Source organism: Hipposideros armiger, unplaced genomic scaffold, assembly GCF_001890085.2.
Source record: "Hipposideros armiger isolate ML-2016 unplaced genomic scaffold, ASM189008v1 scaffold_416, whole genome shotgun sequence".
NCBI classification, from domain to species: domain Eukaryota; kingdom Metazoa; phylum Chordata; class Mammalia; order Chiroptera; family Hipposideridae; genus Hipposideros; species Hipposideros armiger.
Genome location: NW_017731766.1, coordinates 849030 through 874985, shown reverse-complemented (window position 1 = coordinate 874985; position 25956 = coordinate 849030). Strand labels below are relative to the sequence as shown.

At 45.2% G+C, this 25956-nt stretch overlaps 1 protein-coding gene across 2 annotated transcripts in view; it reads right to left on the bottom strand.

Annotated features, from left to right (window-relative positions):
• ATP10B (ATPase phospholipid transporting 10B (putative)) overlaps positions 1-25956 on the bottom strand; it is a 260075-nt gene that overhangs the window by 46907 nt on the left and 187212 nt on the right. For both annotated transcript variants that reach the window (XM_019664097.1, XM_019664098.1), the window contains 6 exons: positions 17092-17177; positions 13064-13170; positions 9445-9576; positions 6112-6239; positions 4349-4601; positions 3074-3312 (listed from right to left, as the gene is read on the bottom strand). In XM_019664097.1, the coding sequence (XP_019519642.1) occupies positions 3074-3312; positions 4349-4601; positions 6112-6239; positions 9445-9576; positions 13064-13170; positions 17092-17177 (945 nt within the window). The remainder of the gene's footprint in view (positions 1-3073; positions 3313-4348; positions 4602-6111; positions 6240-9444; positions 9577-13063; positions 13171-17091; positions 17178-25956) is intronic.

The window sequence follows — 25956 nt, the reverse complement described above, 5'->3', positions numbered from 1 at the left end:
AAACCAGGAGGAATGCCAGGCGGGCAGGTGGAAGGGGAGGCGAGCTCGGGGAGCCTGCTGGGGTGGGGCGGGGCAGGAGATCCACTGGGGTTGCCCTGGACGCTGTCCATGGACTAAGTAAAGGATCCGCCACTCCAGCCGCAGACATTTTACAGGTTAGTGTCTGGTCCCTTTAAGGCAGCATCAATCACCCACTTTGGCTAATGCCCTCTAAGCTGTGGGAGATGCCTATTTGAGCCAAATGTAGACAAGTTCCCAGTGGGACAACGGTATTGCTTAGAGAGGTTCTCAATCGTGGATGCTCAGTAGAATCATGAGAAATAAAAATATGAATATCGAGGCCCTACACTTGACCAAATACACCAGAATCTAAAGGGAAAGGGCTCGACACTGTATTTACAAAATTTCCCATGTCCTTTCCAAGTCCCTAGATATGTGACCATTTGCCCAAAGCAGCGGGTTTTCCTTCAGAAAGATCATTTACAACTTCTATTAGTTATCCATCCGTCTAGAACACTGATTGTAACAATTATATTCTCAAAATAAACTCATGAAGCAGGGCCGGCCGAGTGGCACGATCGGTTAAGAGCTGGCTTGGGATGCCAGAGGCCCCCGGTTTGGATCCCACATATGAGGGCCAGTGACACTGCCCTCTACAAACAAAAACAAAAACAAAAACTCATGAAGCAAAACAATAATGCTTTTTAAAGATGTGAATGTTGAAACTTCCGGCTCAGTCAGTTGACCAAAGTCACAGAGCTAATACACGGTGGAGCTGAGATGAGAACCTGAGGAGTCTCACCCCACGTGTGCCTAATGTATAGTTGGAAGGGGCTTTGCAGCTCAGCACAAACATGATGTTACTGGATTTTTTGAACAGTTGGTGAGAGTTGTAAAGCAAAGTATTTTCAGATGATAAAATAAGGACAGAGGTTACGCATGTGGCTTCAGGTTTTCCAGACCTGAAACCAGAACCTATGTTTCCTGGCCCTTAGCCCAGTACCCTCCCTAACAACAACCTGGGGATGCTATTGTCCCACTAACCCCAGATTTTCAAGCAACCAAACGGTAGAATGGCATATGTGGCAGTTCATAAAGAGGACACGTCACCATGCTCACCTGCCCAGACAACAAGGATTGGGTCTTAACCTATGTGTCCATTTCCTTATTGTTCCTGAATGAACTTAGAACTGCCTTTGAAAGTGCCAGCCAGGGCAGAGTTATGACATCCAGGACGCAGCGATAGTGCAGAGGTTAATGCGTCCCTTTTACTGACTATCAGCTAAGGGCCCTGAATAAAACTTATCCTGGCTGGCTCAAGGTTGCAGTTTTTCTGTGCGACTAAGATTTGTCAGGTTAAACTGGGGGCAGTGAATCTGTGGGTCCCAACTGAGAACCACAAAGGAAGGTTCCTTTTCTCTCCCTGTGTCCTGGGGGGGACATTCTCAGACACATGGGATACCCATGAGTACAGCTGAAAGATCCACACATTGAAAACCTAGAATTTGTGCCAAAGAGAAATTACTGAATTCACTGTTCAAATATTTAGGTAAAGAGCTGGGGGAAGCGCATTCCATTCCGAGGGGACAGAATTAAAGAAGAGAGAGAGACTTCACAAAACGCATGTCCTGTTACCTCAGATGGGAAAATCAAAGAGAAAAACAACACACCAAAAATCTTCCCGAAGGCATCTATGGGTCAGTCCTCTTGTATGTTTATGAGCATCATGTCTTAACACTTTGTTGTTGGTTGTTAAACATTGCATTTCTGTGCATAATAACAGAAGCAAGTTAACTCAACTTTGTACTCAAAGTTAGAGAAGTAACAACCCAAAAAACACAGACTCACAGCATTTCTTCCTTGTTACAGCCAAAAACATAGTCTTGGGTTATGAATACAAAAGGTAGCAATGTGGACAATGCTTTTGATATAATGCCAGATTAAAAAAAACACACACACAAAATCCAACACCTATAATTTACATGTACTGTAACTGCAAAAATGTTAACTATATATAGTTATGTGTGTTAGCAACGAGGGAAGTAAAAGACTGGAAGAAAATTCTCCCAAAGGTCCATTTTTGATATTCTAATACTGGGATAATAGCACTTCAGGTCCCTCTTTTACTTTGTGTTGTCTTATTCAAGATAGCTGTGGACTTTTCTGTAAGTGCAGAAGGTTCCAGATGGTGTGTTTTCTAGAGAAAGAGCATGGTGCAGAGGAAAGTGAAATGGGGCAGGACTCCGAAGGCCCTGGTTCTGGCCTTGACTTTTAGGGAACGCCGTGTAATCTTGGGGAAGGATCTCAATCTTTTCATCTGCTACTTAAAACAGTTTCTGTCGGCTGTCCCAGTGGATCAAATGTGAAGGGACCATATGCAGAAAGCCCCAGACCAAAGCTGCAGAGTCGAATGGCTGTAGAGTCCAGGCAGTTAACCTAAGGGAGTGAAGCATGCTAGCTGATTTTGATACATGTCTTTGCTTCAAAACAATTCAAGACTATTTTTGATGATCACAAAAAGAGAAATTCTTTCATTTTTCTTGAAATGCAAAAGCCTGTAGGCTTATCTTGTTTTTCTACTTTATTGAAATTCGGGCACGGCATTATTTCTCTTTCCTCTTAACTGTATATTGGGAAAACATGCACATCGGACATGCTGCTGGCCTTCAGCTCAGTAATGGGGATAAACAGGGGGTGGGGGTGGGGGGTTATGCTGAACTGACGATCACATGCCCAGTCTAAGAGGTGTCAACTTCTTAGTTCAAGCCAATTACTGCCACAAGGAAATGCTGGCTTAGCGTGGAGAATTTTCCCAATTCCATTTTAAAATAGAAGCCAGAAATCTGTATGTTTATACGAAATCTCCCAATTTCTAAATACTGAACATTTGAAATGAACACATATTGTAAATGCCCAACAAAGCATGCATGTGAATTACATTCAAGACCAAGGGCTGCCATTTTGAGAGCTCTTCAGGGTTTATGTGGTCTTTTCTCTCACATTCCAGAGCCCTCCCCTATTTCTCCCCAATAGAGGCCACTTGCAATTGAAAGAGGAAAAGGCAGGGACTTACTAGGGAGCTGCTGAAAGCCACAGGAGACTGTGCGTTTTCCCAGCGCCCCAAGGACCTTTGTCGAGAGTGGCCCTGCATGGGCACCCGGGCACTCTGGCATCTCCTCAGAGGCTGGGCCCCTCCTTGGTTTCTTGCTGCTGCTGGGTTCTGGGCCCATCTGGCTGGGAAGGACAGACACTGGTACTGGGTCCACTCTTCACTGTCTGAGTCCAGTTCCTTTGGGGTCTCCAGTCGCTTGGCTGCAAGAAAGGAGTCCTGTTGTTGCCCCAGTCATACCTCGGCCAGGCCATGGTTAGGGAGATCCAGGCTTTGGGAGTGGAGGTAAGAGCACAGAGGAAGATCGCTGTACTGCTCTGGAAACGAGGGAACTGCTACCTTGACTGGAGAAGGGGGCATGTACCTCAGTCACACAGGTTCAAATCCTGGCTCTGCTACCCCCAAGCTACATTGAGCTGTGACTGAACCTGTGCCTCTATGTCCTCAATAGGAGTTGTAAAAAGTACCTAACTCATGGTTGTTTGAAGGCTGAATTGATATAGTGTGTTCAAGTGATTAGCATACTCTAGGTACTGATGTTTTTATTATTGAAAAGGATTAGAAGCTCCCATATATTAATAAATGGTTACCACTGTGGCAAAGGGAATTGGGTGGCCTATAATAGCACTTTCTTTGTCTTTGTCCATCCCTCCCACTCAAAAGAATGAATGCTGCTCTCTTTAGAGTTCCTTCTCTTAGAAAGTCTGTGTGTGGGGGGAGGTGAGTGGAGCTGAGGGAATCGGCTTTATAGGCCACTTTCAGTCCATGCAAGGTGACAGTCCAGGCATTTTACAGCCACATCTCCTAAGACGAAGCTTTACCTCAGTTAGAAACCAAGAGATCAGCTGGCATGGAAGGCATGTTTTGGGCGTACCAAATCTGACAGTGCCTAGACCTATGCCTGTCCTTTCAGGTAAGTTGACCTGAGAAATTCTTAAACCTTGTCTGTATGACTGGTACATACTTTGGACATGTCCCCAGTTCATTCCTGACAGATAAAAACGCTGTGTGCAAATGGCACCAAAGATCAACTGAAGGGTTACTGCACAGGAGATCACTGATTGCCTTGTGAAGAAACGAAAGTTTACCAGTGATTGTGACAAGGAGGCCTAAAGGGATGTCGGAAGCCGCACAGCCTGTGTGAGGAGCCAGGATAATGTCTTTCATTGCTGTTCTCTTAGAAGAGTGGGGTGATTCCTTTAGGAGGAGGGGTGAGGGGGTCCCTGGGAGCCTCCGTACCATTTTCTTGGTGAGAATACTCGTAGCCCATGATGGTGCAACGCCGGAACACCATCTTGTTCTCGGTCAGCGTCCCCGTCTTGTCCGAGAAGATGTACTGGATCTGACCCAAGTCCTCCGTGATGTTGAGAGCCCGACACTGAATGGACAGATCGGTCTCTTCATCATACAGGTCAAGGTCATTGTGCAGGAAGAAGACTTGCCCGAGCTTCACCAGCTCAATAGACACGTACAGGGAGATGGGGATCAGCACCTGCAGAGAGAGGGACTCTGGAGTCAGGAACAAGGAGGAACCCTGTCTCAGGACCCTCACTAGTGGGTAGAAAAGGCATTCAATGGAAAGCTGAGGTCAGCTCACGTAATCAGTTTAATGGACTTGCCCTGAGAAATTAAAGGTCCGTGACTTCATCATGCCTTTCTTGAAATTCTTAGGGGAACCTGAAAAAGGGATATGCCTTCTTCACCTGGGGTGTCTGGTATGAGGCAGGCACTTGCCATTGGCTCTGTAATAGCTGAGTGGGGCGGGCAAGGAGCTCTGCTGCTTCTGCCCAGTGTCCTGACCCCCACGGATCTCTATGACCCCTACTTTCACAGGTATTTGGATCCCTTGTCGATCACTGTCCATTGATTTGGTACCTAATATCCTTCCAACGCTTGCTGCGTGTCACGTGTTGCTCTAGGTCCTGAACATTGCAGTGAGCAGAACAAAATCCCTATCCCTGAAGACCTCACCCTCCAGTAAATGAGCAAAAAATTATACGTGGGGTGGTGGTCAGTCTCATGAAGAAAAAGTCAAAGAGGTAGAGAGTGATGGTCAGGAGGCACTCTTTTATAAACCACGACCTCAGCTGATACCGAGGAAAGGAGGGTGAGTCGTGAGGTTATACGTGAGAGGAGGAATGTTCTGGGCCAAGGCTGGGTGGTGGGAGTGGGTTGGATGTTTGGGGGTTAAGAGTAAGCAGGCCTTGAACATGAATGAGCACAGCAAGGAGACAGGCCAGGGAGGGAGTCAGGGTCGGGGTCACTGACGGCTGGGCTGCTGTGGGAAGGGCTTTGGATTTCACTTTGAAGGATGTGAAGCCATCAGAGGGTTCTGTACAGGGCAGGGGTGTGATCTGATTCACATGGAAGAAGGATTACAGTGTTAAATGAATGAATGAACTAGTGATTTAAAAAGGTTCACCAATTAAAGGACGAGGAAACACCCTCATATAGCATAAAAATCTGAATGTAGATGAAGCTTTATCAAAACAAACCTATAAAGTTCCTCATCTTTTTTCATAGGTTGTGATTTCTTATAGAGCCTGAAGATTTTTTTTTTTTAAATTCATGTCTTTATTCCTTACTGCCTAACCTGCGGTTTCTTTCTCTTAATGAGTAGGGCCTGACAGTTCTCTGCAGTTCTGTGGGCTACTTTATCCTCTTTTGTTCTTCGGTCGCTAGGGTTTTACCTGTTCTATATCTGGCAAAGTGCCAGGCACACGTGGGTCACTGCTGGAATCTTACTCTTATGTAGAAAAGCCTGATAAATATTTCCTTCCGCTATTATCTGGGGGCAGGATCCCGTCCACAAGGCAGGGCTGGTCCTGACATGACCCCAAATGTGAATACTTTCAAAGACCCACAAGAAAGCAACGAACGTTTCCCCATCTCAGTCCAGTTAGTTCTTTCTTGGGGCCAGCACTGATTTTTCTTTCTCCCACAAAGTTGTCCAGGTATTGGCCACAGGTCTTCTTAAGTCCCTAGGTAGGGGGTCTTCCTACCTGGAGCAGGATGATCATTGTGAGGAACATGTAGAAGCCCCCGAGGGCAAGGGGAAGGAAACCGCCCTTGGCATCTGGCACGTCGAAAGGAGGGTGTTCGCTGAAGGTTCTATTCCAGAGGCTGTGACCTGAGAGGAGGCACAGCCAGGATGAGACAGAATCCCTGCTTAGTCCTACAATTGATCAATTACATCAGTCCTTGGCCTACTCCCAGCAATGAGTGTGCTTTCATGGAGCCCGTCTTTATTCTACACAACATAACTCTGTGTGTGTGTGTGTGTGTGTGTGTGTGTGTGTGTGTGTGTGTGTTCATTTATCTCTAAAGCGGTCCTTCATATAACCTACATTTCAATCGCTTGATAGGCATTAAGTCTGTCCTACCAGAGTGACTAGCATGGGGATTACTTACATTTTGAGGAAGTTCTGTTGTATAGGGGTTGGAAAGAGTGAAAAGGGCACGGATTCTTTTCAGTTGTCTGGTGGAAAATGCATGGCTGGGGAGTCTTGACAGAACTTGACCCTAGTCCCTCTTCCCCCACGCACTCCTCATCCAGTTATCCACCCTTCATCCATTCACCTACTCATCCATCCATCTCTTCATCCATCCGTTCGTCTATTGCTCTCTCCTTCCCTCCCTCCCTCTCTATCTCTGTTTATCCACTCTTTCCTGACTCCTTTCCTCTCTCCCCTCTATCCAACATTTATTAATTCAAGAAGGAATTGGTCCAACTTCTTGTCCTTGATGAGTTCCGTACCAAGTCAGGGAGCCAGGGACAAATCCCGTACAGTGCTGGGGGTGCCAGGCCAGAGCCTGGAATGCTGTGAGCGCTCCCAGTAACAGCACCTGATGCGGAATGAACCCTCTGCTTCTGAGTCTGTGAACGGGGATAACAACAGCCATCTTCTGCGGACTGACAAGAGCTCTCCTGCTGCAGAGCTCTCTGTATCTCAGCGTCCCCTTCTGTCAGTTAGTAACAATACCTTCTCCACAGGGTTGTTGTGAGAATAGGATGGTTCTAATGTGCAGAATGCGCTCAGCTCCAGGAGAGGAACTACAGGGAGGAAAAGGCAGAGGGAATACTGCCATGTCCCTATGACACTTCTTTGCCCAGGAGGTTAGGACAAATGATGTCATACGTGGTAGCGGAAAGGAGACTGACAGATATGAATTATTTGAAGGAAATATTATAGAGCAAATGATGAAGGGCCAACTCTATGGCACAGAGGAAGGGCCAGAAGCCTTTAGATGAGCCTGAGACCCTGGGAGAAACCAGAGGAGGCTGCATGGAGGAGGAGGCCTTGAGCGGTCCTGGAGCCTGGGTGGGTGTGGGGTGATCAGAAAGGCCTGGGGAGGACATTCTGGGCCGAGACAAAAGAAGCACCACCTTCACACAATCCAAGTAAACATGTGACAAAGAACCTGACAACATTGTTCAGGGAGCGCTTTCACCCCCTGCACAGCTGTACTAAAGTGCCAGCAGGGGCCCGGCACTGGCTATGAGTCACCCTTCTCAGAAAGAATAGGGTTCTGCCCCTCCCCATAACTTTCTCAGTGTACCATTTGGGCAATCTGCCAAGCTGACTCCATTTGCCTGCACCTTATCTCCCCGTGTGATCTTTTAACCATTAACGTCCTTCCCTCGGAGACACAGTGAGATGATCTCAAATGTCCTTTCCAGCCCTGACTTTCCTTGAAAAACCTATCCTGAAGCAGAGGCCGCAGTTCTTGCAGCCTCTTGGGAGAGCACGAAGGTAGCCACACAGGGACCGTTCCCTGGCTTGCCTGCTTCCCTCTCCCCCAGGGGCTCCCCTCCCAGCTGTGAGCCCCTGCAAGTGGACTGCCATTAGACACATCTGTGAACTGTATTCCTTAACTCCGGGCGCCCTACAAGACTAAATCTCATCATCTTTGCTGTGGCAGCACACACAATCTCTTGGGGCCTTAGGAAGGTCTCAGCCTTTCCGACGACGGTGGCAGGGTAAGAGCAAACACCACGATGCTCACTGGGTGGGGTCAACAGAGGGTTCAGGACTCAGCACAGGAGTTCTTCCTGTTGCTCTTCCTTGTTTTTTTTCTGAGGCCTCCTTTAGGGTCCTGAGGATCACCCTTAGGAGCGAGGGGCCCTCTGTGCCTACACTCTGAGGATCAACTGAAACGGTTGGGGTCATTCGTGTCCATGCCTCCCGCAGCACTCCACGCTCAGCCGTCGTGGAACTGGCCCACAGCCTGGTTCTCATCGGCTCTGCATCCTTGGTCTTGCTCTTGCCACACCACACAGCTCAGTGCTCCTAAATGTGCCTAAAATGGTTCTCCTTTCTGACTCTGTGCTTTGCTTGCACTGTCCCTCTTTTCACAGCTGCCTACCCCACCCTGCCCCTGCCTGCTACCTCCTGTGGCAAATGCCTATCAACTGCCTCTTTAAGGAAGACTTCCTTCCTTGATGCCCCCGTAATACCTGTAGTCGGATGACTAACGGCCCCCCTAAGGGGTCCACGTCCCTAACCCCTGGGCCCTGTGAATATGCTGTCTTACATGGCAAAAGGAACTTTGCAGATGTGAACAAGTTAAGGGTCTTGAGATGAGGAAGGGTATCCTGGGTCACTCATGGGCCCGATGATGTGATTACACGTGTCCTTATAAAAGGGAGGCATAGGGAGATACCACTGCAGAAAAGGAGAAAAACACGTGCGCAGAGATCAGAGTAATACACTGTGAAGATGGAGAAAGAAGCCATAAACCAAAGAATACGTGAGGCCACTAGAAGCTGAAAAAGACAGGGAGAGATCGCCCCTCAGAGCCTCCAGAAGGAGCCCGCCCTGTTACCACCTTGCTCTTATGACACCGACACTGAGTTTAGACTTCTGAACTCCAGAGCGAACAGAATTAGATCCGTGTTGTTTTAAACCACCATGTGTGTGTTCACTTTTTGCAGCAGCCAACAGGAAACAAATACAGTGCTTGCATGTGGCCCTCACTGCGTGGGATGGACTGTGTTACTGATCCTGGGCTCCTTCCTGCAGGACTGGGAGCGCCTCTGACTCACCTTGTTAGCCTCTCCCACTAAGAGAGTGCCTGGCTTTGTAAGGGCTTCCGGGACAAATAAATGATAGATGGTATTCTTAATATTTCGAGTCTATCACACTTTCTGGAGATCTTTCCACATGAATTTTTAGTTCACTGGCATCCTGTTCAAGTACAGGGTAGGTTATATTTTTTTATGAACTCTGTTTTATACATGAGGAAACAGAGTGCTCAGAGAGTTCAAGCAACTTGCCCAAAGGTTAAAAAAAAAAAGATTACTGTGGTGGTGTTCCTTCCAGAACTTTCCATACCTACAGCTCCAACGAGGCACATGAGGAAGAGGAGGCCGATGCAGAAGAAGACATCCACGTTCATGCGCCGCTCGATCTTGCTGCGTTTGTACCGGGGGCCGCTGTTGTTCAGCATGGCTTTTGTCTCGTGGCCTTTGAGAGAAAAATGAGATTATCAGTCCCTTGGCCCCTGTTTGCTCTCTGACCTGGATCATAGTCCCAGCTTTTCTCGTAGGAGCTTACGGGGGAAAAGAAGGCTTCCTTCTGTAACCTGACCTGGTCCTGCCTCAGCGCGGTTGCTGATGACAGCCATAGAGGCCTCACCTATGGTCAGCAGGTATTTACTGAGCATCCCCTACAGGCCAGACACTGGTGGGCATTTGCAGAGCTGCGATGCACAGGTTGTGCACTGCACAACTCTAGCGGTAGTCCTCATTTTGTGGTTGTTATAGATCTGTAAGTATTATGACACATTTCTGTGTTGAGGAAGGGCTATCTTTTTCCAGTTTGCACAGAGGCACTGATATGGGTCAGTGTTGGAATACAGAGTTAAAACAAATGACTCAACATTCTGGTGAAAGTACACAAGGAAACAAACAAGCTAACTGTAGTTAGTAATAAGTCCCATGAAATAAACAACAAACAAAGGGCTAGTGTTAGAAAGCACAGTTAGGGAAGGCTTCTTAGCAGATGTGACATTTAAGGGAGACTTGCAGGGAGAGAGAAGAGTTGAGAGAAGAGGTGTGAGGCTCGGGAAAGAGTGCGTGCCAAGGCCCTGGGGCAGGACACTGCTTGAGGCCCATAATTTGCACACTTGTCTTTTTGCCTAAGTGCGGATGCAAGAGCGGCAGGGACCAGAGGCCTCCACCCCAGCACCAACCCTGTGCAGCTCCACTCGTATCTTAGAGTTCTGCCTAAAATTTTGTTCAAAGAAAGGACAACAACATTTGAAAACTACCAATCTCATCCAGTTACTCCTTTTTCCAGTTGGAGAAAAGTAGAAGAGACCTGCCCAAAATGAAAGAATAATGCCCAAAATGAAAGAGTAAGTGAACACCAGCCTATGTCTCCTTCCACCAGCCCCAGCACTCAGGCTACAGAGGGAAGGGCTGAGAGTCAAACGCAGACATTGTCTGTAGACAGGGCCTGTCTTTTGGGGCTGCTAAATTTTAAGTACTATGCTATACTCCTTAGCAGTTGAATTAAAAAAACCACCAGTCAACTTATTTTCTGTGCAAAATTAAAGGAAACCAACCTATCAGCTCCCGCAGTGAATGGGTTTAATGCTGTTTAGCGGGTTGCCCTGTGGATTTAAAGTGGCAACAACACAGTAGGAGTGAACAAACTCTAGGCTTATTAAATTAGACTCGAGTCACTGCAGTGGTGAGGGGGCTTCTATGGCACAGCGAGCGCAGGCTGTTGATGGCACTGTACCTTCCTGCGAGACTCAGGCTCACCCTGTACAAGGGGTCCTGGGACCACCCTCTTCAAACACCTGTTCCTCACCTCCTGAGATCCCCTGCTCTTTAGGCAGGAGTTGGACTCAAGGGGGAGGCGGTATGGGGTAGCGATTAGAACATGGGCTCTAGAGTCAGAGCTAGGCTCTGCAGACACTTGACCGTGGATCACATGGAATTCATCTCAGGAGACATCTCAGTGACCTTGGGTGAATTAATCCCTTTGTACTTCAGTCCGTCATCTGCAAAATGGGAGATAATGGTTGTATGTGTGTGTTTGGGGTGGGGGAGTACACAAGGCACCTAAATGAGTTCCTTGTACACAGGAGGAGCTCCAGGAATGTTTGCTGTGAGGAGCAGACGCCTTTACACTGAATCTCTTCCCTCTGGAAAGCTCGACGTGGCCTGTTTGGGCCTTGGACTCTGAGGTGCTCCTATTTTGTCCATCCACGTTACCAAGGGAGAGAATAGGACTCTAGGCCAGTCGTTCTCAAGGAGGGGGATTTTACACCTCAGAAGGCATTTATCAATGTCCTGAGAAATTTTTGGGTGTTACATCTTGAGAAGGTGGTGCCAATGGCATCTAGTGGGTAGGAGCCAGCCCCCTGCAGGGCAGCCCCCACCACAAAGAATAACCCGGACCATCATGTTAGTAGAGTGAAGGTTGGGCTCCCTGGCTGCAGATAATAACGCTAAAAATGATTAGCACCATCTTTGCTCACACTTTTTGAGAGCCTAATATGTGCCAGGCATCGTGTTATGCCCTTTTCACAGATCATCTTATTTGAACCTTATAACCCACAAAGTAGGAACTATTAGTCCCCTTGGGTTGAAGCTCAGCCGCCCAGCTCAGGAACAGGCAGCCACTGAGTGCAGGTAACCCCAGCAGCCTGATCCCCCAGAACCATGATGAATTATATCTGTATCTGCTCCCTTACATACCACTCCCATCACCCACTCAGAGTTGCTTTTGCATCTGATCACACAGGGAGGTGAGCTCTAAGCCTATATGGGTATTTTTGTGGGGTGCGGTAGGGATACTGTACAGTTCATCTTTAGTGGGTCTTCCAGCTGGCACTGAATTCTGTGGCCAAAGACCCTTGAAAACAGTCCCCTGAACTGACAAATACAACCTCCCTTCCCCCAAATTAGGAAAAGCTAGTTAGACCGTGACATTATTAAAAAAAAAAAAAAAATCTCCAAAACCCCCCAAACCTGTTTTTCTTTGACAGTCCCCCAAAAGTGAATCTTAGGGTAGATAGATGTTTAAATGCTCTTCTATATCCATCAAAAGTGGGGTCCTACTCAGACAAAATCAAATCAAATCAAACAAACCAATAAGCAAACAAATTATTACGAGGTATGCCCCAGTGAGTGAAGGACCCAGGGAAATGTATTCTGGAGTCTACCAGTGAAGGTAGACGCCTCCGGGAGACTGTGTTTCCCCTACAGAGCAAGAAGTCTGCCGTTGTTGACATAACAACATGTATTTACTGAGAACCCATGGAACCCCAGCTACAAGGTACTGGGGATACTGCATTCTTAAGACTGCCCTCTAAGACTTTAGATTTCATTGTGAAAAGTGCTTGCTACTATTACCCTTTTTTTTTTTTTACCCCTGCGGGAAATAAAAATTACAGTGCAAAGGAGAGAAAGGCCACCATAACTGGAGCCATAAAATGAATAAAGGGAATAAAAACTTAACTGCAAAAACAACACAACTAAAACCCATCATGCCTTTGCTTGCTAGGTACAGTGCTTTTCATGTGTGGGGTCATTGGAGCCTCATGGCTACTCAATGAGGCAGATACAAAAAATATTCCCATTGTATAGATGAGGAAACTGAGGCACCAAAGGTGAAGCCGTTGAGTTTGGTGAGGTTATCCCTCAGGCTTACTGTTCACCTTGCCTGTAGTTAGTGTAGCAGGACCATTAGAGGTGAATGAGTGGGAATCTCCCTCCTGTCTTGTTCAGATCAGTGATGGGAACTTGAAATCTAACTATGTCTCCTGTGGACCGAGGGAGCTGCTATGATTCCAGCCTCAGTTTGCTCAGCTGAGAAATGGGATGTGACATGACTCTACCCCTTAGAACTGATGTGAGTTCCCACGGACTAGAGATGGATTTGATGGAGGAAGGAGGATAAAGGAAAGGGACAAAAGGAGGTGTCCAGGGACAATGACCTGCATAGATGACAATGCCAACAGCCACCTCGGTGTTTCTGATGGTGCAGCCTCGAAGCAGAAGGCTCTCACTGCCAAAGCCGGTCCTGGTCTGGTCAGGATGCTCCCTGGGGATGAGGAAAGACAGGGAGAGGTTTGGTGGCCTCTCCACGCTGTCACCGGTTATAATGCTGTCTCTAAGGGATGACATAACTAGAAGTGGTGAGTGAATACAATCTGTCCTTCCTCTTTTTCAGAAGAGTGACATTAACTTGGAACCCAATCCCTATGTTCAGGTGCAACTCTTTATGTTCCTGGGAGGCCTGGTGGGGGCTGGGCCATTAGAAGGGAATTACCCATCCCTAAGAAAATCGTCATTAACCCACCAAAAAGGCAGAACTCTGCTGAAAAAGCCTCGGAATGGTTTGCGGGGGAACTGGTTTCTGGCCCTACAAGGACTGCGTGCGTTGTGTTCCCTTTAGGCTGTGTTCACACGCTCAGTGTCACCCAGCTGCAGGGACCAGAGCTGCACGAGCTGAATGTCAGCGTCCATAGCAGAGGCCAGCAGTTCCGCCTCTTGTACCAGGAGACGGTAAGGAAGGGAGCTCGCAGGCTCCTCTCGTTTGAGCTCCATCTTTCACTCGGCCTGGCTGCTGTACTCTCCTCCTCATTCTCCATCTCTTATAGAATAAACAGACCTCACAGGAGGTGGACACTGGCCCTTTGTGCAATGCACTGGGAGGCGGCCTCTTACAGGATAGAGGTTTTTTTCTTGTTCTAGCCTCAGGGAGTGTTGCAGTTTTCCACCTCAAACGCTAGAAAATTCTGAGTCTGACTCACACCAGTTATTACTTGGTGTCTGACCCTTATTCTATCCTGAAGCCTTTCCTTTGGGATTTTCAAGAAGTTGAAATGCAACTTCTCTACAACATTGGGGGAAACAGACAAACAATAATCAGGACCCTCAGGGATTTTTGTCCTTCCAGCTCTTCGTTATGTCATGTCTCTAGGTCCAGTTGTAAGTGTTTTTCATGGATTAATTCAATTAATCATCATGACAAGCTTGTAAGATAGGTCATTATCATACCCACTTTAGAGACAGGGAAACGGAGGCAAGGTCCTAGAGCCAGTAAGGAGCAGAATGAGAGGCAAACCGAGAAAGTCTGGCTCCAGGATGTCATACTGCCTCTCAACATGCTTTTAATACTAACTATTCCTGCCTGTGTTTGCAAACTACATTTACGTAAGTTATTTTATTTGACTCTTCATGGCTCTGGGAAGTAAGCAGGGTGATTATTCTTCCTCGTGAAACAAGTGAAGCTCAGTGGAGGGTGAGAGAGTTTCCCGAGGCCACACATCTAGTCCACGGGACATCACAGGACTCGGGAACCCAGGCCATAGACACCAACCCTCACGCGGTTTTCGCCACACTAGGTGTCCCAAGGTGGTGCCCTGTTAACTTGCACTAAATTAGAGTCATTTCCATTTGTAATTCTTCAGAATCCAACAAGGAGATGTCTTAGTTTTGTGTCAGTATATTGTTAATTCGTTTCTAGCACTTACATAATCTAATTTTTCAACACAGAGGCGGCTTTGGCAAATAATGCAGTCTGTAGTGAAACGATTCGGTTGTCGGAAAAGTCAGGCCGTATTTTTTTCTATGTTTTTCGTTGCAAAAATGCGTCATGACTTTTCCGACAACCCAATATATAATGACCCCTGTTTTGATTCCATTTTATTAATTTTAACAGTACCTTATCTACATGGCAAGAGATACAGGTTTCCCATAGGGCCAGTGATATACATTTCCCTTTTAAAGTAAATTAAGGGGGGAAAAAAAAGCCAATTAAAAAAATTTGGTACCAAAAAAGTACGGGTGTTTTATGACTGTGATACAAATCATAAAGGTGGTCCAGGAATGGCCGAAGTTTAGGACGCATGTCTCCTTATCAAGGAGGGAGCTGGCTGTGGAGGGAATAGTGGGATAGAATCTCGAATGGTTCACTGTCGGTAGCTAGCGGTTGAAAGACCATGTTGATGTTGCTCTGAGGTGATAACATGATAGCGGCTTCTACTTCTTCAGTTTTTCGGTGGGTGGTAGCAAAGGATTAGCACTGTCATGGCTGCTCCTAGATGGGGGGCTCCTGCTCATAGGGATGCTTCGTTTAACTGAGGCCAGGGCACTTTCTCCACTTTCAACCACTGACATTTTGGGAAGGACCATTCCTTGTTGTGGGGTGTGTCCTGTGCTTTGTAGGGTGTTTGGCAGCATCTCTGGCCTCTACTCACTAGATGCCAGGAGAACCCTTCCCTAATTTTGTGACAACCCAAAATGTCTCCAGACATTGTAAAGATCCCCTTGAGGATGGGATGGGGTAGGAGGAATTGCCCCGGGGTTGAGAACCACGCTCTATAGAGATCTTTTTGTTTAAAAGTTACATTCTCCAATCTGACGGCCCTAGCCTACAGACAGAGCGTTGAAAGGGACCCACAGTGAGGAATTTTCCATCACACCATGGTTGGCTACTGGGCTGACCAACTGGACCTTTAGTGCTCACCCATGAGGCCCAGGCAGGTGGGGGGAAGGCCATCCCTCGGGGCAGCAACTGGGAAGAGGGGTGCTGGTGGCTAAGTGGACATGGGAAAGCTCTGTCTGAGATGGCGGGGACGGAGCCCGGGTTGAAAGCTCAGAAAGGCTGGCTACTAGCACAACCTGTTTGGGATCAGAAAGGACAATAGATAGAAACCCAGCACTGAGGCTGTTCTCTAAGAGGAAGGAGAACGACTCCAGGCACAGGTGACTTGGGATGAACCAAATCCACAACCTCAGGCACGCGGCGTGGAGTCCTTGCTGGGCAGGTGCCATGCTCCACTCTGCTACGAAGCCTCCTCTCCCCCAGGAGGTCATGCCCTTCTCTGGCTCTCCCTGTGCTTTTAAAAAGGCATTTGTGTTTAAAAGCTGCCATTTCTCTTGTATTGTTCTTACCCTTTCCCCTCTCATGATGTCCCATAGGGCCTGAGAAAACGTGGGTTGGAGGGAAGCACAGACGTCTGCCTCCTAAGAAGTCTTCTGAAGCCTCACTCCAGGGTTGGTAGAGAAGTCGCCACAACAAGGCTGAGCTCTGTACCGTGAGAAACACACTGGTTTCCCGGATTTCAGTCCCGGCTTTGTCTCCATACCTGCTGTGTGCCTTTGGGTGAATCCTGAAAAGTCTTAGATCATCAGGTTTTCTATCTGATAAATGAAAACCATTTTTCCCTGGGTTGCTGTGCAGATTAAATGGGACGGTGCTTTGTGAAAGTACTCTAAAAACCGCTAAAGCACTGTGTAAGGGCACTTATTCATATCCGTTGTCACTGCTGTTTTTTTGCAGTAAGACCGTCGTCTGATGTGGGAGCAGAGTTATGATAAAATTCTCAGGCCGAGCCAAAGTTGAGGAATAAGAATAATAGTAACTGCAGCAGCAGCAACAGCAGCAGCAGCAGCCACCACTTACTGAATATTTATTCTGTGCTCACTGCTGTGCTAAGCGCTTTCCATATGATAAACAATTCTTAGAAAAGAAAAACCGTATGATGTAGACATTAACGGATGTGGAAACCGAGGCCCAGAAAGGTTAATTAATTTACCCAAGGTCACACAGCTTGTAAGTGATAGAATCTGGTTTCAAACCTGGGTCTGTCAAACCCCAAAGTCCTTGTTTGCACCTATAATGCAACACAGGCATTTTCAGAAAACCAATCTTAATTAAACTTGTCTCCCTTGAGTCAGAGTGTGGTCTTGATTTTGGTGCTATTTCACCACAGTTCTAAAAAACAACATTAGCGAATTTAACCCTGCAAGATAATTAACTGTCACTCCAGAAAAAAAAAAAAAGGGTAGGAAAAGTTTTACAACCTAGGTTTCTCTAGCCCTTCTTTATGATAAAAATAAATAAATAAACTTCCTCAGGATCTGGATGCTTATCTGCTTGGCCATTTCAAGAAAAAAATGTGTTCTAGCTGCATAAGAGATATTTACTAGCAGCGTGTGGGTGCTTGATACTTACATATAACCCTTGAACTTGTTGAGATGGTTGTTGGGTTTCTCACACACGATGGTGTTGTGGAAATGCTCCGGCTCGAACTGCACCTCCTATGAGAGAAGAGGATAGTCCTGAAGTTATTAAGTCAGAGGGATCTAGTTTTAATAGGATCACCAGGGAGATTATTGTCAGAACCACTGCAAAAAAACGGTAATCCCTGCTTTGTCACCGTGTGATAGCTGCAATGTGTTAGAAGGAGAAGTAAAACTCCTCATTAAGGAGGAGCAAGTAGATGCAAATTAAATTGGGATTCCCGGCAGAGAAAAAGATGGAGACCCCTTTTCTTAGTGGGGCCTGGGATGGAGTCGTGAGGCCAGCATTTCCAACGGAACTTCCTGCAACGATGGAAATATTCGAAGTTTGCTGTGTCCAATATGAAGCTACTAAAATGTGGCAGGATGACTAGGAATTGATTTTTAAATTTTATCCAATTTCAATTCATGTAAAGTTAAATAGCTACATGTGGCTAGTGGCCACCACAGAAATAGATGATCGAAAAGAAGAGATCATATATCACGTCACCTAGAGATAGCCACAGTTAATATTTATGTGTGTGTGATACTCCCAGGGTTAAAAAATATGTATACATGCGCACACACATTTATGTATGGATATGCATATACAGTTATGCTTTGCAAAACTGAGATTTAGTGTTCATCTATCATAAACATTTTTATGTTATTAAATTTTTCCACTGCTTAGAAACCTACTGTATGAATGCCACCATATTTCATTTAGCCGTTTCACTATTGAATACTTAAATTGTTTCAGTTTGTCTTGCTATTGTAGAAATGCTTTAATGTGAAAAATAATTGCTAATAAAATAAATAGCATTTCCTGGACTCTCATTTCTGCCCAGTGCTGTGATAAGAGCTTTACTCATACTGTTTATTTTCAAGCTTACCATTATTCTATGGAGTACCGAAGTACTTCAAACATATTGACGCTCCACAATTTCTCTTATATTAGGTATTTTAGTCATATAATCTCTTTTGTCCAATGAGGGGAAAACACAACCGGGGGTGGGGAAGTTTTGCTTCGTAATAATCCTACCCCATATCAGCTATTACTGTGTTCAACCCCTGAGCCTCAGCTTACTGGTCTGTAGAATGGGACTAATACCACACCTCCCCGGTCCAATCTCATTTGTGCCTCAGAAGAAAGAATCCACGAGGGAAGGTTGTGAAAGGTGTAATGTGCTATCCAGATGGAAGGAAGGAGTGCTAGAGATGGCACTGGACACCGTTTCTGGGGTAGAGCTTTCAGCACGGGGAGTGAATTCATGGCTGAAAGCTTCAAGGTACAGCTGCTCAAAGGAGCACATTGATTAGAAGAAATGATAGCATTTTCTGGCTTTGTGCAAATATACTGTCCATTGGATCTGCGGGGGCACCGACATAAATAAACTCTCCAGTCACTTGAAATAAATTACCCATCCAGGAGTTTCTAAAAATATGGCCCTTTTCCCTCCTGGTATCGATTCTTTCAGGGACAAACACTTGCCGAGTTCTGAGATGATGACAAATCACGCTGTAATTTGTCAGCTGCTTTCATGCCTCTGATTAAGCCATGTGCTTCACTCCCTCCCGATCCATACCATTCAGCTCATCGCCGGCTTTCTAAATCCGAACTCATTTCAGAGAGGAGTGGCGGCGGGGTCTGAGAGCTAAGGACCCTGCTGCAGTGAGTCCCTGTTGTCCGTTTCATTGACCCGGCGGACCCCTGGCAATGGCCAAGTTTGCCTCTCTGTCCCTCAGTGGGGCTTCCCAGTGACCTGCCTCCTGAGGTGTCCCTTATTTTGTTTTTCTTCAGGGCACTGGGCTTGGGTCTTCTGTCCCCCTCTCCTTATGGAGAGGTGACCTCACCTTTTCTAGCTACCTGTCCCCTGGATGCGTTCCTTCCCTCCATAAGATGGGCTGTGGAGAGGGGCGTGTGGGCCCGGCTGTCTCCAAAGACAACCCCTCAGGCTCTTGGTGCTTTGAAGATTTGCTGTAGCTCACTCCTGGGGGCTGCTGGCTGAGCCTAAGGACAGGAGGGAATTGCCAAGCCTTCCAATCTGTCCTTATTTTAAGCAGGACTTCCTGATTCTCTTCTGATTCACTACCCCACAGCTTTTCTCAGCTGGCGAATGAAGCCCACCTAACCAACCTTTCTTTCTAAGCAGCTTTTTATCTAAGGCATTGTCCTTGATGGCAGCCTCACTAACAGCAAAATGGCCTGGGAGCCATCAGGGTCCACGAAAAGATAAATCCTTTCCAGAGAGCAGAGTGTGGGTCTCTGCATGCTTCAGGCCAGACCCACCGACCTTGAGCACTTGCTAGGTGCCAGGTATCTGTCATTAAGTTCTCACAGTAACCTTAAGCGGGTTTGACAGAAGCGCAATGGAGACTGAAGTAAAGCACCTGTCTTATGGTTGGTAAGTAACAGCTCCAGGATCACAGTTCATATCACTGGAATCCAAAGCCAATCTTGATAATCGTCAATGTCATCATCTTTATCATCACCATGTTTATTCCTCTTCCACCCCCTCCACTTAGTACTATGACTATTATCGCTGTAGCAAATGCCTATTTGAATACTTATTATGTGCCAAGAACCAGCTAAGTATTTTATACAGGCTATTTTCTTTAATTCCCCAACAAGGGCTTGACTAGTCTCCCATTCATTCATTCCTTCATGCATTTATTGAATGTCCATGAAATATGAACCACAGGGGAAGCGAGAGAGAATCAGGGAGAAGGAACAGGTTATTGACACAAATCCATTACTGCAGCCATAAAACAACTCAAAGTTTCCAGCTTAGCCCATGCGGATCAATGGCGGTATCTCTGAAAGCAAAGGAAAGTCAGCTGAGTGTTAATGTGTAATGAGTGTCCAGGTGAAGGTCCTCCTCACTGGCCCATGACCCCAAAACAGCAACCTGCATCCTCCCAGGGCCACTGGGAAGGCCAAGGTGAAACAGACAGACAGAAACATATTCCAGTAACCAGAATAGGCCATTTCGCTGGCACTAGCTTCAACTTTTACCTTCCTAGGCTTAATCTCCTCTATTCTTCACAACTGAATTTCAAGTTGGTCTATACATATAATACATAAATCCACAGATGTACAAATGATCTTTTGAAATTGTTTGTAGTGGGTAGTTTTCTGGCCACCATCCATTTTGTCCATTCTACTCTCTCATTAACAACCTTTTAACTTTCTACCACAGACCATAGCGATCTCTCTTTGCTTTGAACCCAGGCGATTCTTAATATCCATACCACTCAACTTTGAACTTGTCTTACGCTTTTAATTGTCAAATACCAAGCTGTTTCAATAAGCCCATTGGTGGATGAAGCATCGCAACGGGTCCACAAATTCCCATACACACCAAAATGTTGTCTGTAGACAGAGTAAAAATAAGTGTCACATGTACATAGTCTTTCAATTTCCGTAGGAAGTCGTGAAGCCAGTAAATTACAAATCCACTTAAAACAGTTATCAAATTCATAGTAACTTTTTGTTTTAATTTATTTTCTTAAATAATGGACTCTGGAACAACAACTACTTTCAGGAAGGAGGGCTTGGGGGTTTATCAAACATTTTTTTGATAGTCACAAGGGTCTTTATATTTAAAAAATGCACCCATAGTCCTAAGGTCTTGGAGCACCAGAATTACATCTTAGGCCACTTTGAAAGCCCTCCATGGCCATCAGAAAACATTCAAAAAAGATTCTGTTAATTGAAAAAAGATAAATCAGCTAAACTCTTTCCTCAAACACACAATGCATTTATGTACTGAGGTTTTGCTATGGGCCAGGGATATTTGTGAAAAAGAGTTGAACCAGGGACTGCTAAGTTTCTGTGCAGCCCTCAGAGTCTGTTTCCCACACAACCCTCAGGCTTGCTGACTAGAAGAACCACCCCCACCATCCCAACCCCATGTAGGGGTTAGGGTGACAAAGCAGCAGCCATAATGCATTTGTAGATCACTCCTGTGAACTCTGCAAGGACCAGGGGTTATAGGGTACACAATCCTTGTCCACCACCCAGGCAGCTATGCAGGAGATACATGGCAGCTTTGCAAGAATACTGTTTGAAGCTTTGCTCTTTTTTTTTTTTTTTTCCTTCAAAGCCTACCAGTTTGGATAAATTGTAGAAGCAAATGTTCTTCATGCCCCAGCTGCTGAGCCAGGTGACTGAGGCATCCTTCCTGGCATACAAATTAAACAACCCACTGATTTCTGAGAATTCTATCTGAAAACTAATGACAGTTACCAGCACTTGATAACCTTCCTGCTTTCGGTCAGAGTTCTTCTCAAGATAAGCCACAACAGAGTGGCTGGCAGTGACTTTCTCCTCTGCTCTGGATGAGGAAATGGACTGCATACTCCATCGCCCTGGGTCTCTGCCTGCAGGGGCGATTCCCACAAACACACACAGATTAGGCTGGAGGGCTGTGTGAAGAGAGCTCTATCTAAGGATTCTTTCCAGTCTGGGTTCCCTTGTTTCAAATGAGCAAATAGTAATTACATTTAATCCTGAAATCTGTTTTTTTTTTTTTAAGTTGAGATACAATTGGCATATGACATTATATTAGTTTTAGGTGTTAACATAAGACTGCTTAGGTCATAGCAAAAGAACCCAGGAGTCAATCTGAAGACGTTCCCACGGGCTAAAGATGGGGCAGTCGATAAAGTTAAGAACTGCATTAATTTGACATCCATCAACTATGTGGAAATCCACCAGTTCCTATGGATACTGAAAAAGAAAAATTCATCGGTCACCTTTGGAGGATGCTTTGGAGTCGGCTCACGTAACATTGGCATAAATATGCACACACACGAATCTAACTGAAATCTGATTTAGGCCCTAGCTCCAACTACCAATTTTAGAAATACGTTGTACAGGGGAACGTGCTAAATGGAACCACAGGGAGATAATGCAATCAGCAAAATCAAGACTGGAGAAGATTTTGCAGGACAAACAACCTTTTATTCAGCAACAAGAAACAAATGTTCAAGAAAAAATAAAAAATAAAAAGGAAGCAGGATAGGAGCCTACACAGTAAAAGAGATTTAAGAGATTTGGATCCTGATTCAAACAAACTGAAACTATTGAACACTAACTTGAATGTTGAGATCATGAAATTAGTGCTAATATTTTAGGTAGAACATTGGTAATGTTATATTTTAAAAAAAATTCCTACCCTTGAGAAATAGCTACTGAAATATTTACAGGTGAAATGTTACGATATTGAAGAGTTGCTTCAAAATAATTTGTAGAGAGAAGAGGGTGGGGATATTGAGAAGGTTGATCATGAGCTGATTATTGAAATTAGGTGATGGGTTCATAAAAATTTATCATCGTTGTCTCTCTACTTTTGTATATACTTGAAATTTTCCATAATAAAAAAGAACCCTGCCTGAGTTTAAATCTGAGTTGAGTGGCTTGCAGAGTTACATAACTGCTCTTGCCTCATTTGTCAAGAGGGGATAATCAAAGTGCTTATCTCATAGATTATTTATGAGGAGTCAAAGTGATAACAGGTGTACAACACTTAGAACAGCCTATGCCTATTTTATATGCTCAATCAAGTTATTGATATTTCTTGTTATTATTGTTATATATTATCATGCGGATCCTATATTAATAGAACCCTAAAAAACATGGTCTCTGCTCAACATCTCAGTGGTGGTCAACAGGTAGAGAGACTAAGTATCATTCTTAAAGGAAATTTGAAACAGCCCATTAGGGGCAGGTCCCAGTACCAAATCCACCAGGAAAGAGGATTTTTCTCTGGGTCAGGATGAGCAGCTGCCTTGTGCTTCCTTTGAGGTGTGTCATCACTGAACCAGGGTGGCGATAAATGACTCCCTACCCCAACACAAATATGTCAGTCAAGCGCTGCTCTGCCTAAGATACTTTAAAACTAGTGCATACCCTCACTGCAGAGGATCCAAGCTACAATGGCTGTTCCTAATTGAGCATGTGGCTTAAAAGCACTAGACATCAGTGGAATGCAAGCTAGTTAAAAGGGTGAGGCAATTAAGAATCTTTAACTTGGGCAACAAATGGGTAAGCACAATTATTACATTAATCAATGATGCCCAAGGCCAGGGCTTTGTAACTTTGATGTGCACATAAATCACACGGGGATCTCCTTAAACTGCAGATTCAGGTTCAGTCTGGGGAAGGGCATGAGTGTCCACGTTTCTCATAAGTTCTCAAGTGGCACTGAAGAGGCTTAACCCATGCCTCCCTTGGTGTAGCAAGTTCCTGGCTGGCACCAGGAAACGGTGTGACACACACTTTCAGCAGAACTTAGGCTTCAGTGGTTTGGATAATAGGTGACAACTGTTAAAGGGAAAACCACAGGCCCCCAATGGCGTCACTTGTGCTAAAGCCCACAATACCAAAAGCAGGTTGAATACCTGACCCAACTGCTGTTTCAACCTCTCCCACATAAATGTAATCTGAATCAACTTGTCTGAAATTTTCTGGTCCAGCACCAATGAGATAATCTGTCACATTGGGCCCTCTCCATTCCCCAACAGAAGGAAGAGGCAACCTGTGTGATAAAACCCTCGCCATTCTTTTTCCTCCCAAAAGATATCCTGGTCTAAACACAACACTTTCTTCTCAGCTGTTAATAGCTCCCTTGGTCTACCCTTCTCTCTATAAAAACCTCCCATTTTGTACAACGCCTCAGAGCGCCATTCTAGTTGCCAGATAGGAGGCTGCTGGATTCATGAAATGCTTAGTAAAGCCAATTAGATCTTCAAGTTTACTCAGTTGAATTTTGTTCTTGAACACAAGGAACGTGTTTGATCTGAAATACTAATTGGAAGAATTCATTTCTGATTCTTCCGTTTGGTAACTGCTCCACTTACCAAGATGCATGTCACATACTCGTTTTCAGGTGTTAAGTGCCTAGTGCCCTTCCTGAAAACCCTTGGAAAGAAGAGGTTTCAGGTATCAGGGTGTCACCAAAGAGAAAACTGTATGATTTCATAGGTGTCATTCTCTAATGACACCTGCCTGCCTGCTAGGCACTTTAGCATAATCCTAATTTTGGACTCCTTGCCTTTCTGCTCTTTTCTCAGCAACGGGATATGGGAATAAACATTTCAGGAACAAGTCAATAATTTTCTGAATTCAAAGAAGGCCCATCGCAATACAAGTTCCAACTAAGAAAAAAAAAATTGGCTGGGTCCAAGTTGAATTTTGAGAAAAGGATTTTGAAATCAACTCTTTAAAAGCCTACAGTCACAGGATATAGAATACAGAATAGGGACTAGAGTCAATGGAATTGTAACAGCTACATATGAAGCCAGAGGGCTAGTAGGTTGGGGGAGAGGGGTTATCACTTTGTGAGGGGTGTAAATGTCTAACTACTACATTGTTTCACACACCTGACACTAATAATAATAAAAACGCCTTGAGGATGATGTGCTGTGTCACAGAAGGCAGGCTCTTTTGAGAAGCTCCTGCATGTCTTAATTTCATTTGCATCTAGACAGGAGAGAGGAGGAGATGAACTTCCTAAGCCATGAAGATTGTCAACCTCTGTCCCTCCATCCCTGTTGTGATCATGGCATGCCACAATTCAGGTTAATGTTTCCCCGAAATTTCCATAGGAATGCTAAAAATGATTATCCTAAAAAATGGTTCTGAAGTTAAAGGAGCTTGGAAAGCTCAGAGTTGGAGGGTTTAGCCAGCCTCTTGGCTCCATGTCTTCTCAGATCACAGTAGTTAAAGGCCATTGGAACACCAAGAAGGGTCCACAGGACACAAGCTTCCCAATTGGAGTTGGCCAAGGGCCTTGTTTTTTAAAGAGCTATCCCTTACGATAAGGTTTTGGCAGACTCCACCTTGAGAAATGCTGGCCTAGGGGAGCTGGGACAAAGTTTGTCTTATTGACTCTGAATTAGCAGAATATCTCTGATCATTCACAAGGCAGTGAAAATGGACATGGGGTATATGCGTGGGGTGGGAGTTTCTAGAAATTTCTGTGGTTAGTAAAAACCCTTTGGAAAGGTGAAGGTCTCATCAATAATAGGAATTTAGAGGGAAAACAAGCTAACAAAAGCCATTTCTACTAATGATTTAAGATCTTAAATTCCCAAACAGGCCATATTTGTAGGTGTTCAAAATCTTCTCTGGACAATTGGTAAAGTTTGCCTTTTCTGTACCTCAGAGTTTTCATCTGTAAAATGGGATGAGTAATGCCCACCTCACAGGATAGTTACATGGACTAAAAGAGAATGCATGCAAAAGCACTAGCATATGTAAGACACCCATAGATGGTAGTTTTGTTCTGTTATGGTAAGTGTTTTTTGGAAGTACTTGAGGAGGCACCTTCCTTTTGTTATACAGGTTTTTCAAGGAGGTAGGTTCATATCAAGATCATCTGGGGAACATTTTAAAAACATGCATGTCCAGGCCCCTACTCAGCTTCATGAATCATGATACACTGGTGATGATGGACAAGGAGGCATGTACATTTAAAAAAAAGTTAACACCTGTAATGTATTTGGGGGCAAATCCCTAAATTGTAATGTCACCTCTTTTGGAGTAGCCCTGGGATATATTCCTGAGAATAAAGGGTTTCTGTGGTTAAATGTTTAGAAATGTTACACTAGTACCTTGTCCCTTTCTCCTCCTCTGGGCTTATTAAGTATCTGAGAAGTCCTGCAGTACACAATATTAGCAAACTTTTAACCCACTGCCTTCTGATTGCATCTGACCTTGCAACATGTATTTTTTCCCCAACATCTTTGCTCAACACATTTGAGAAATACTGTAGTATAGAGTTAGCTAGAGAGAATTCTATCCATATTCAGA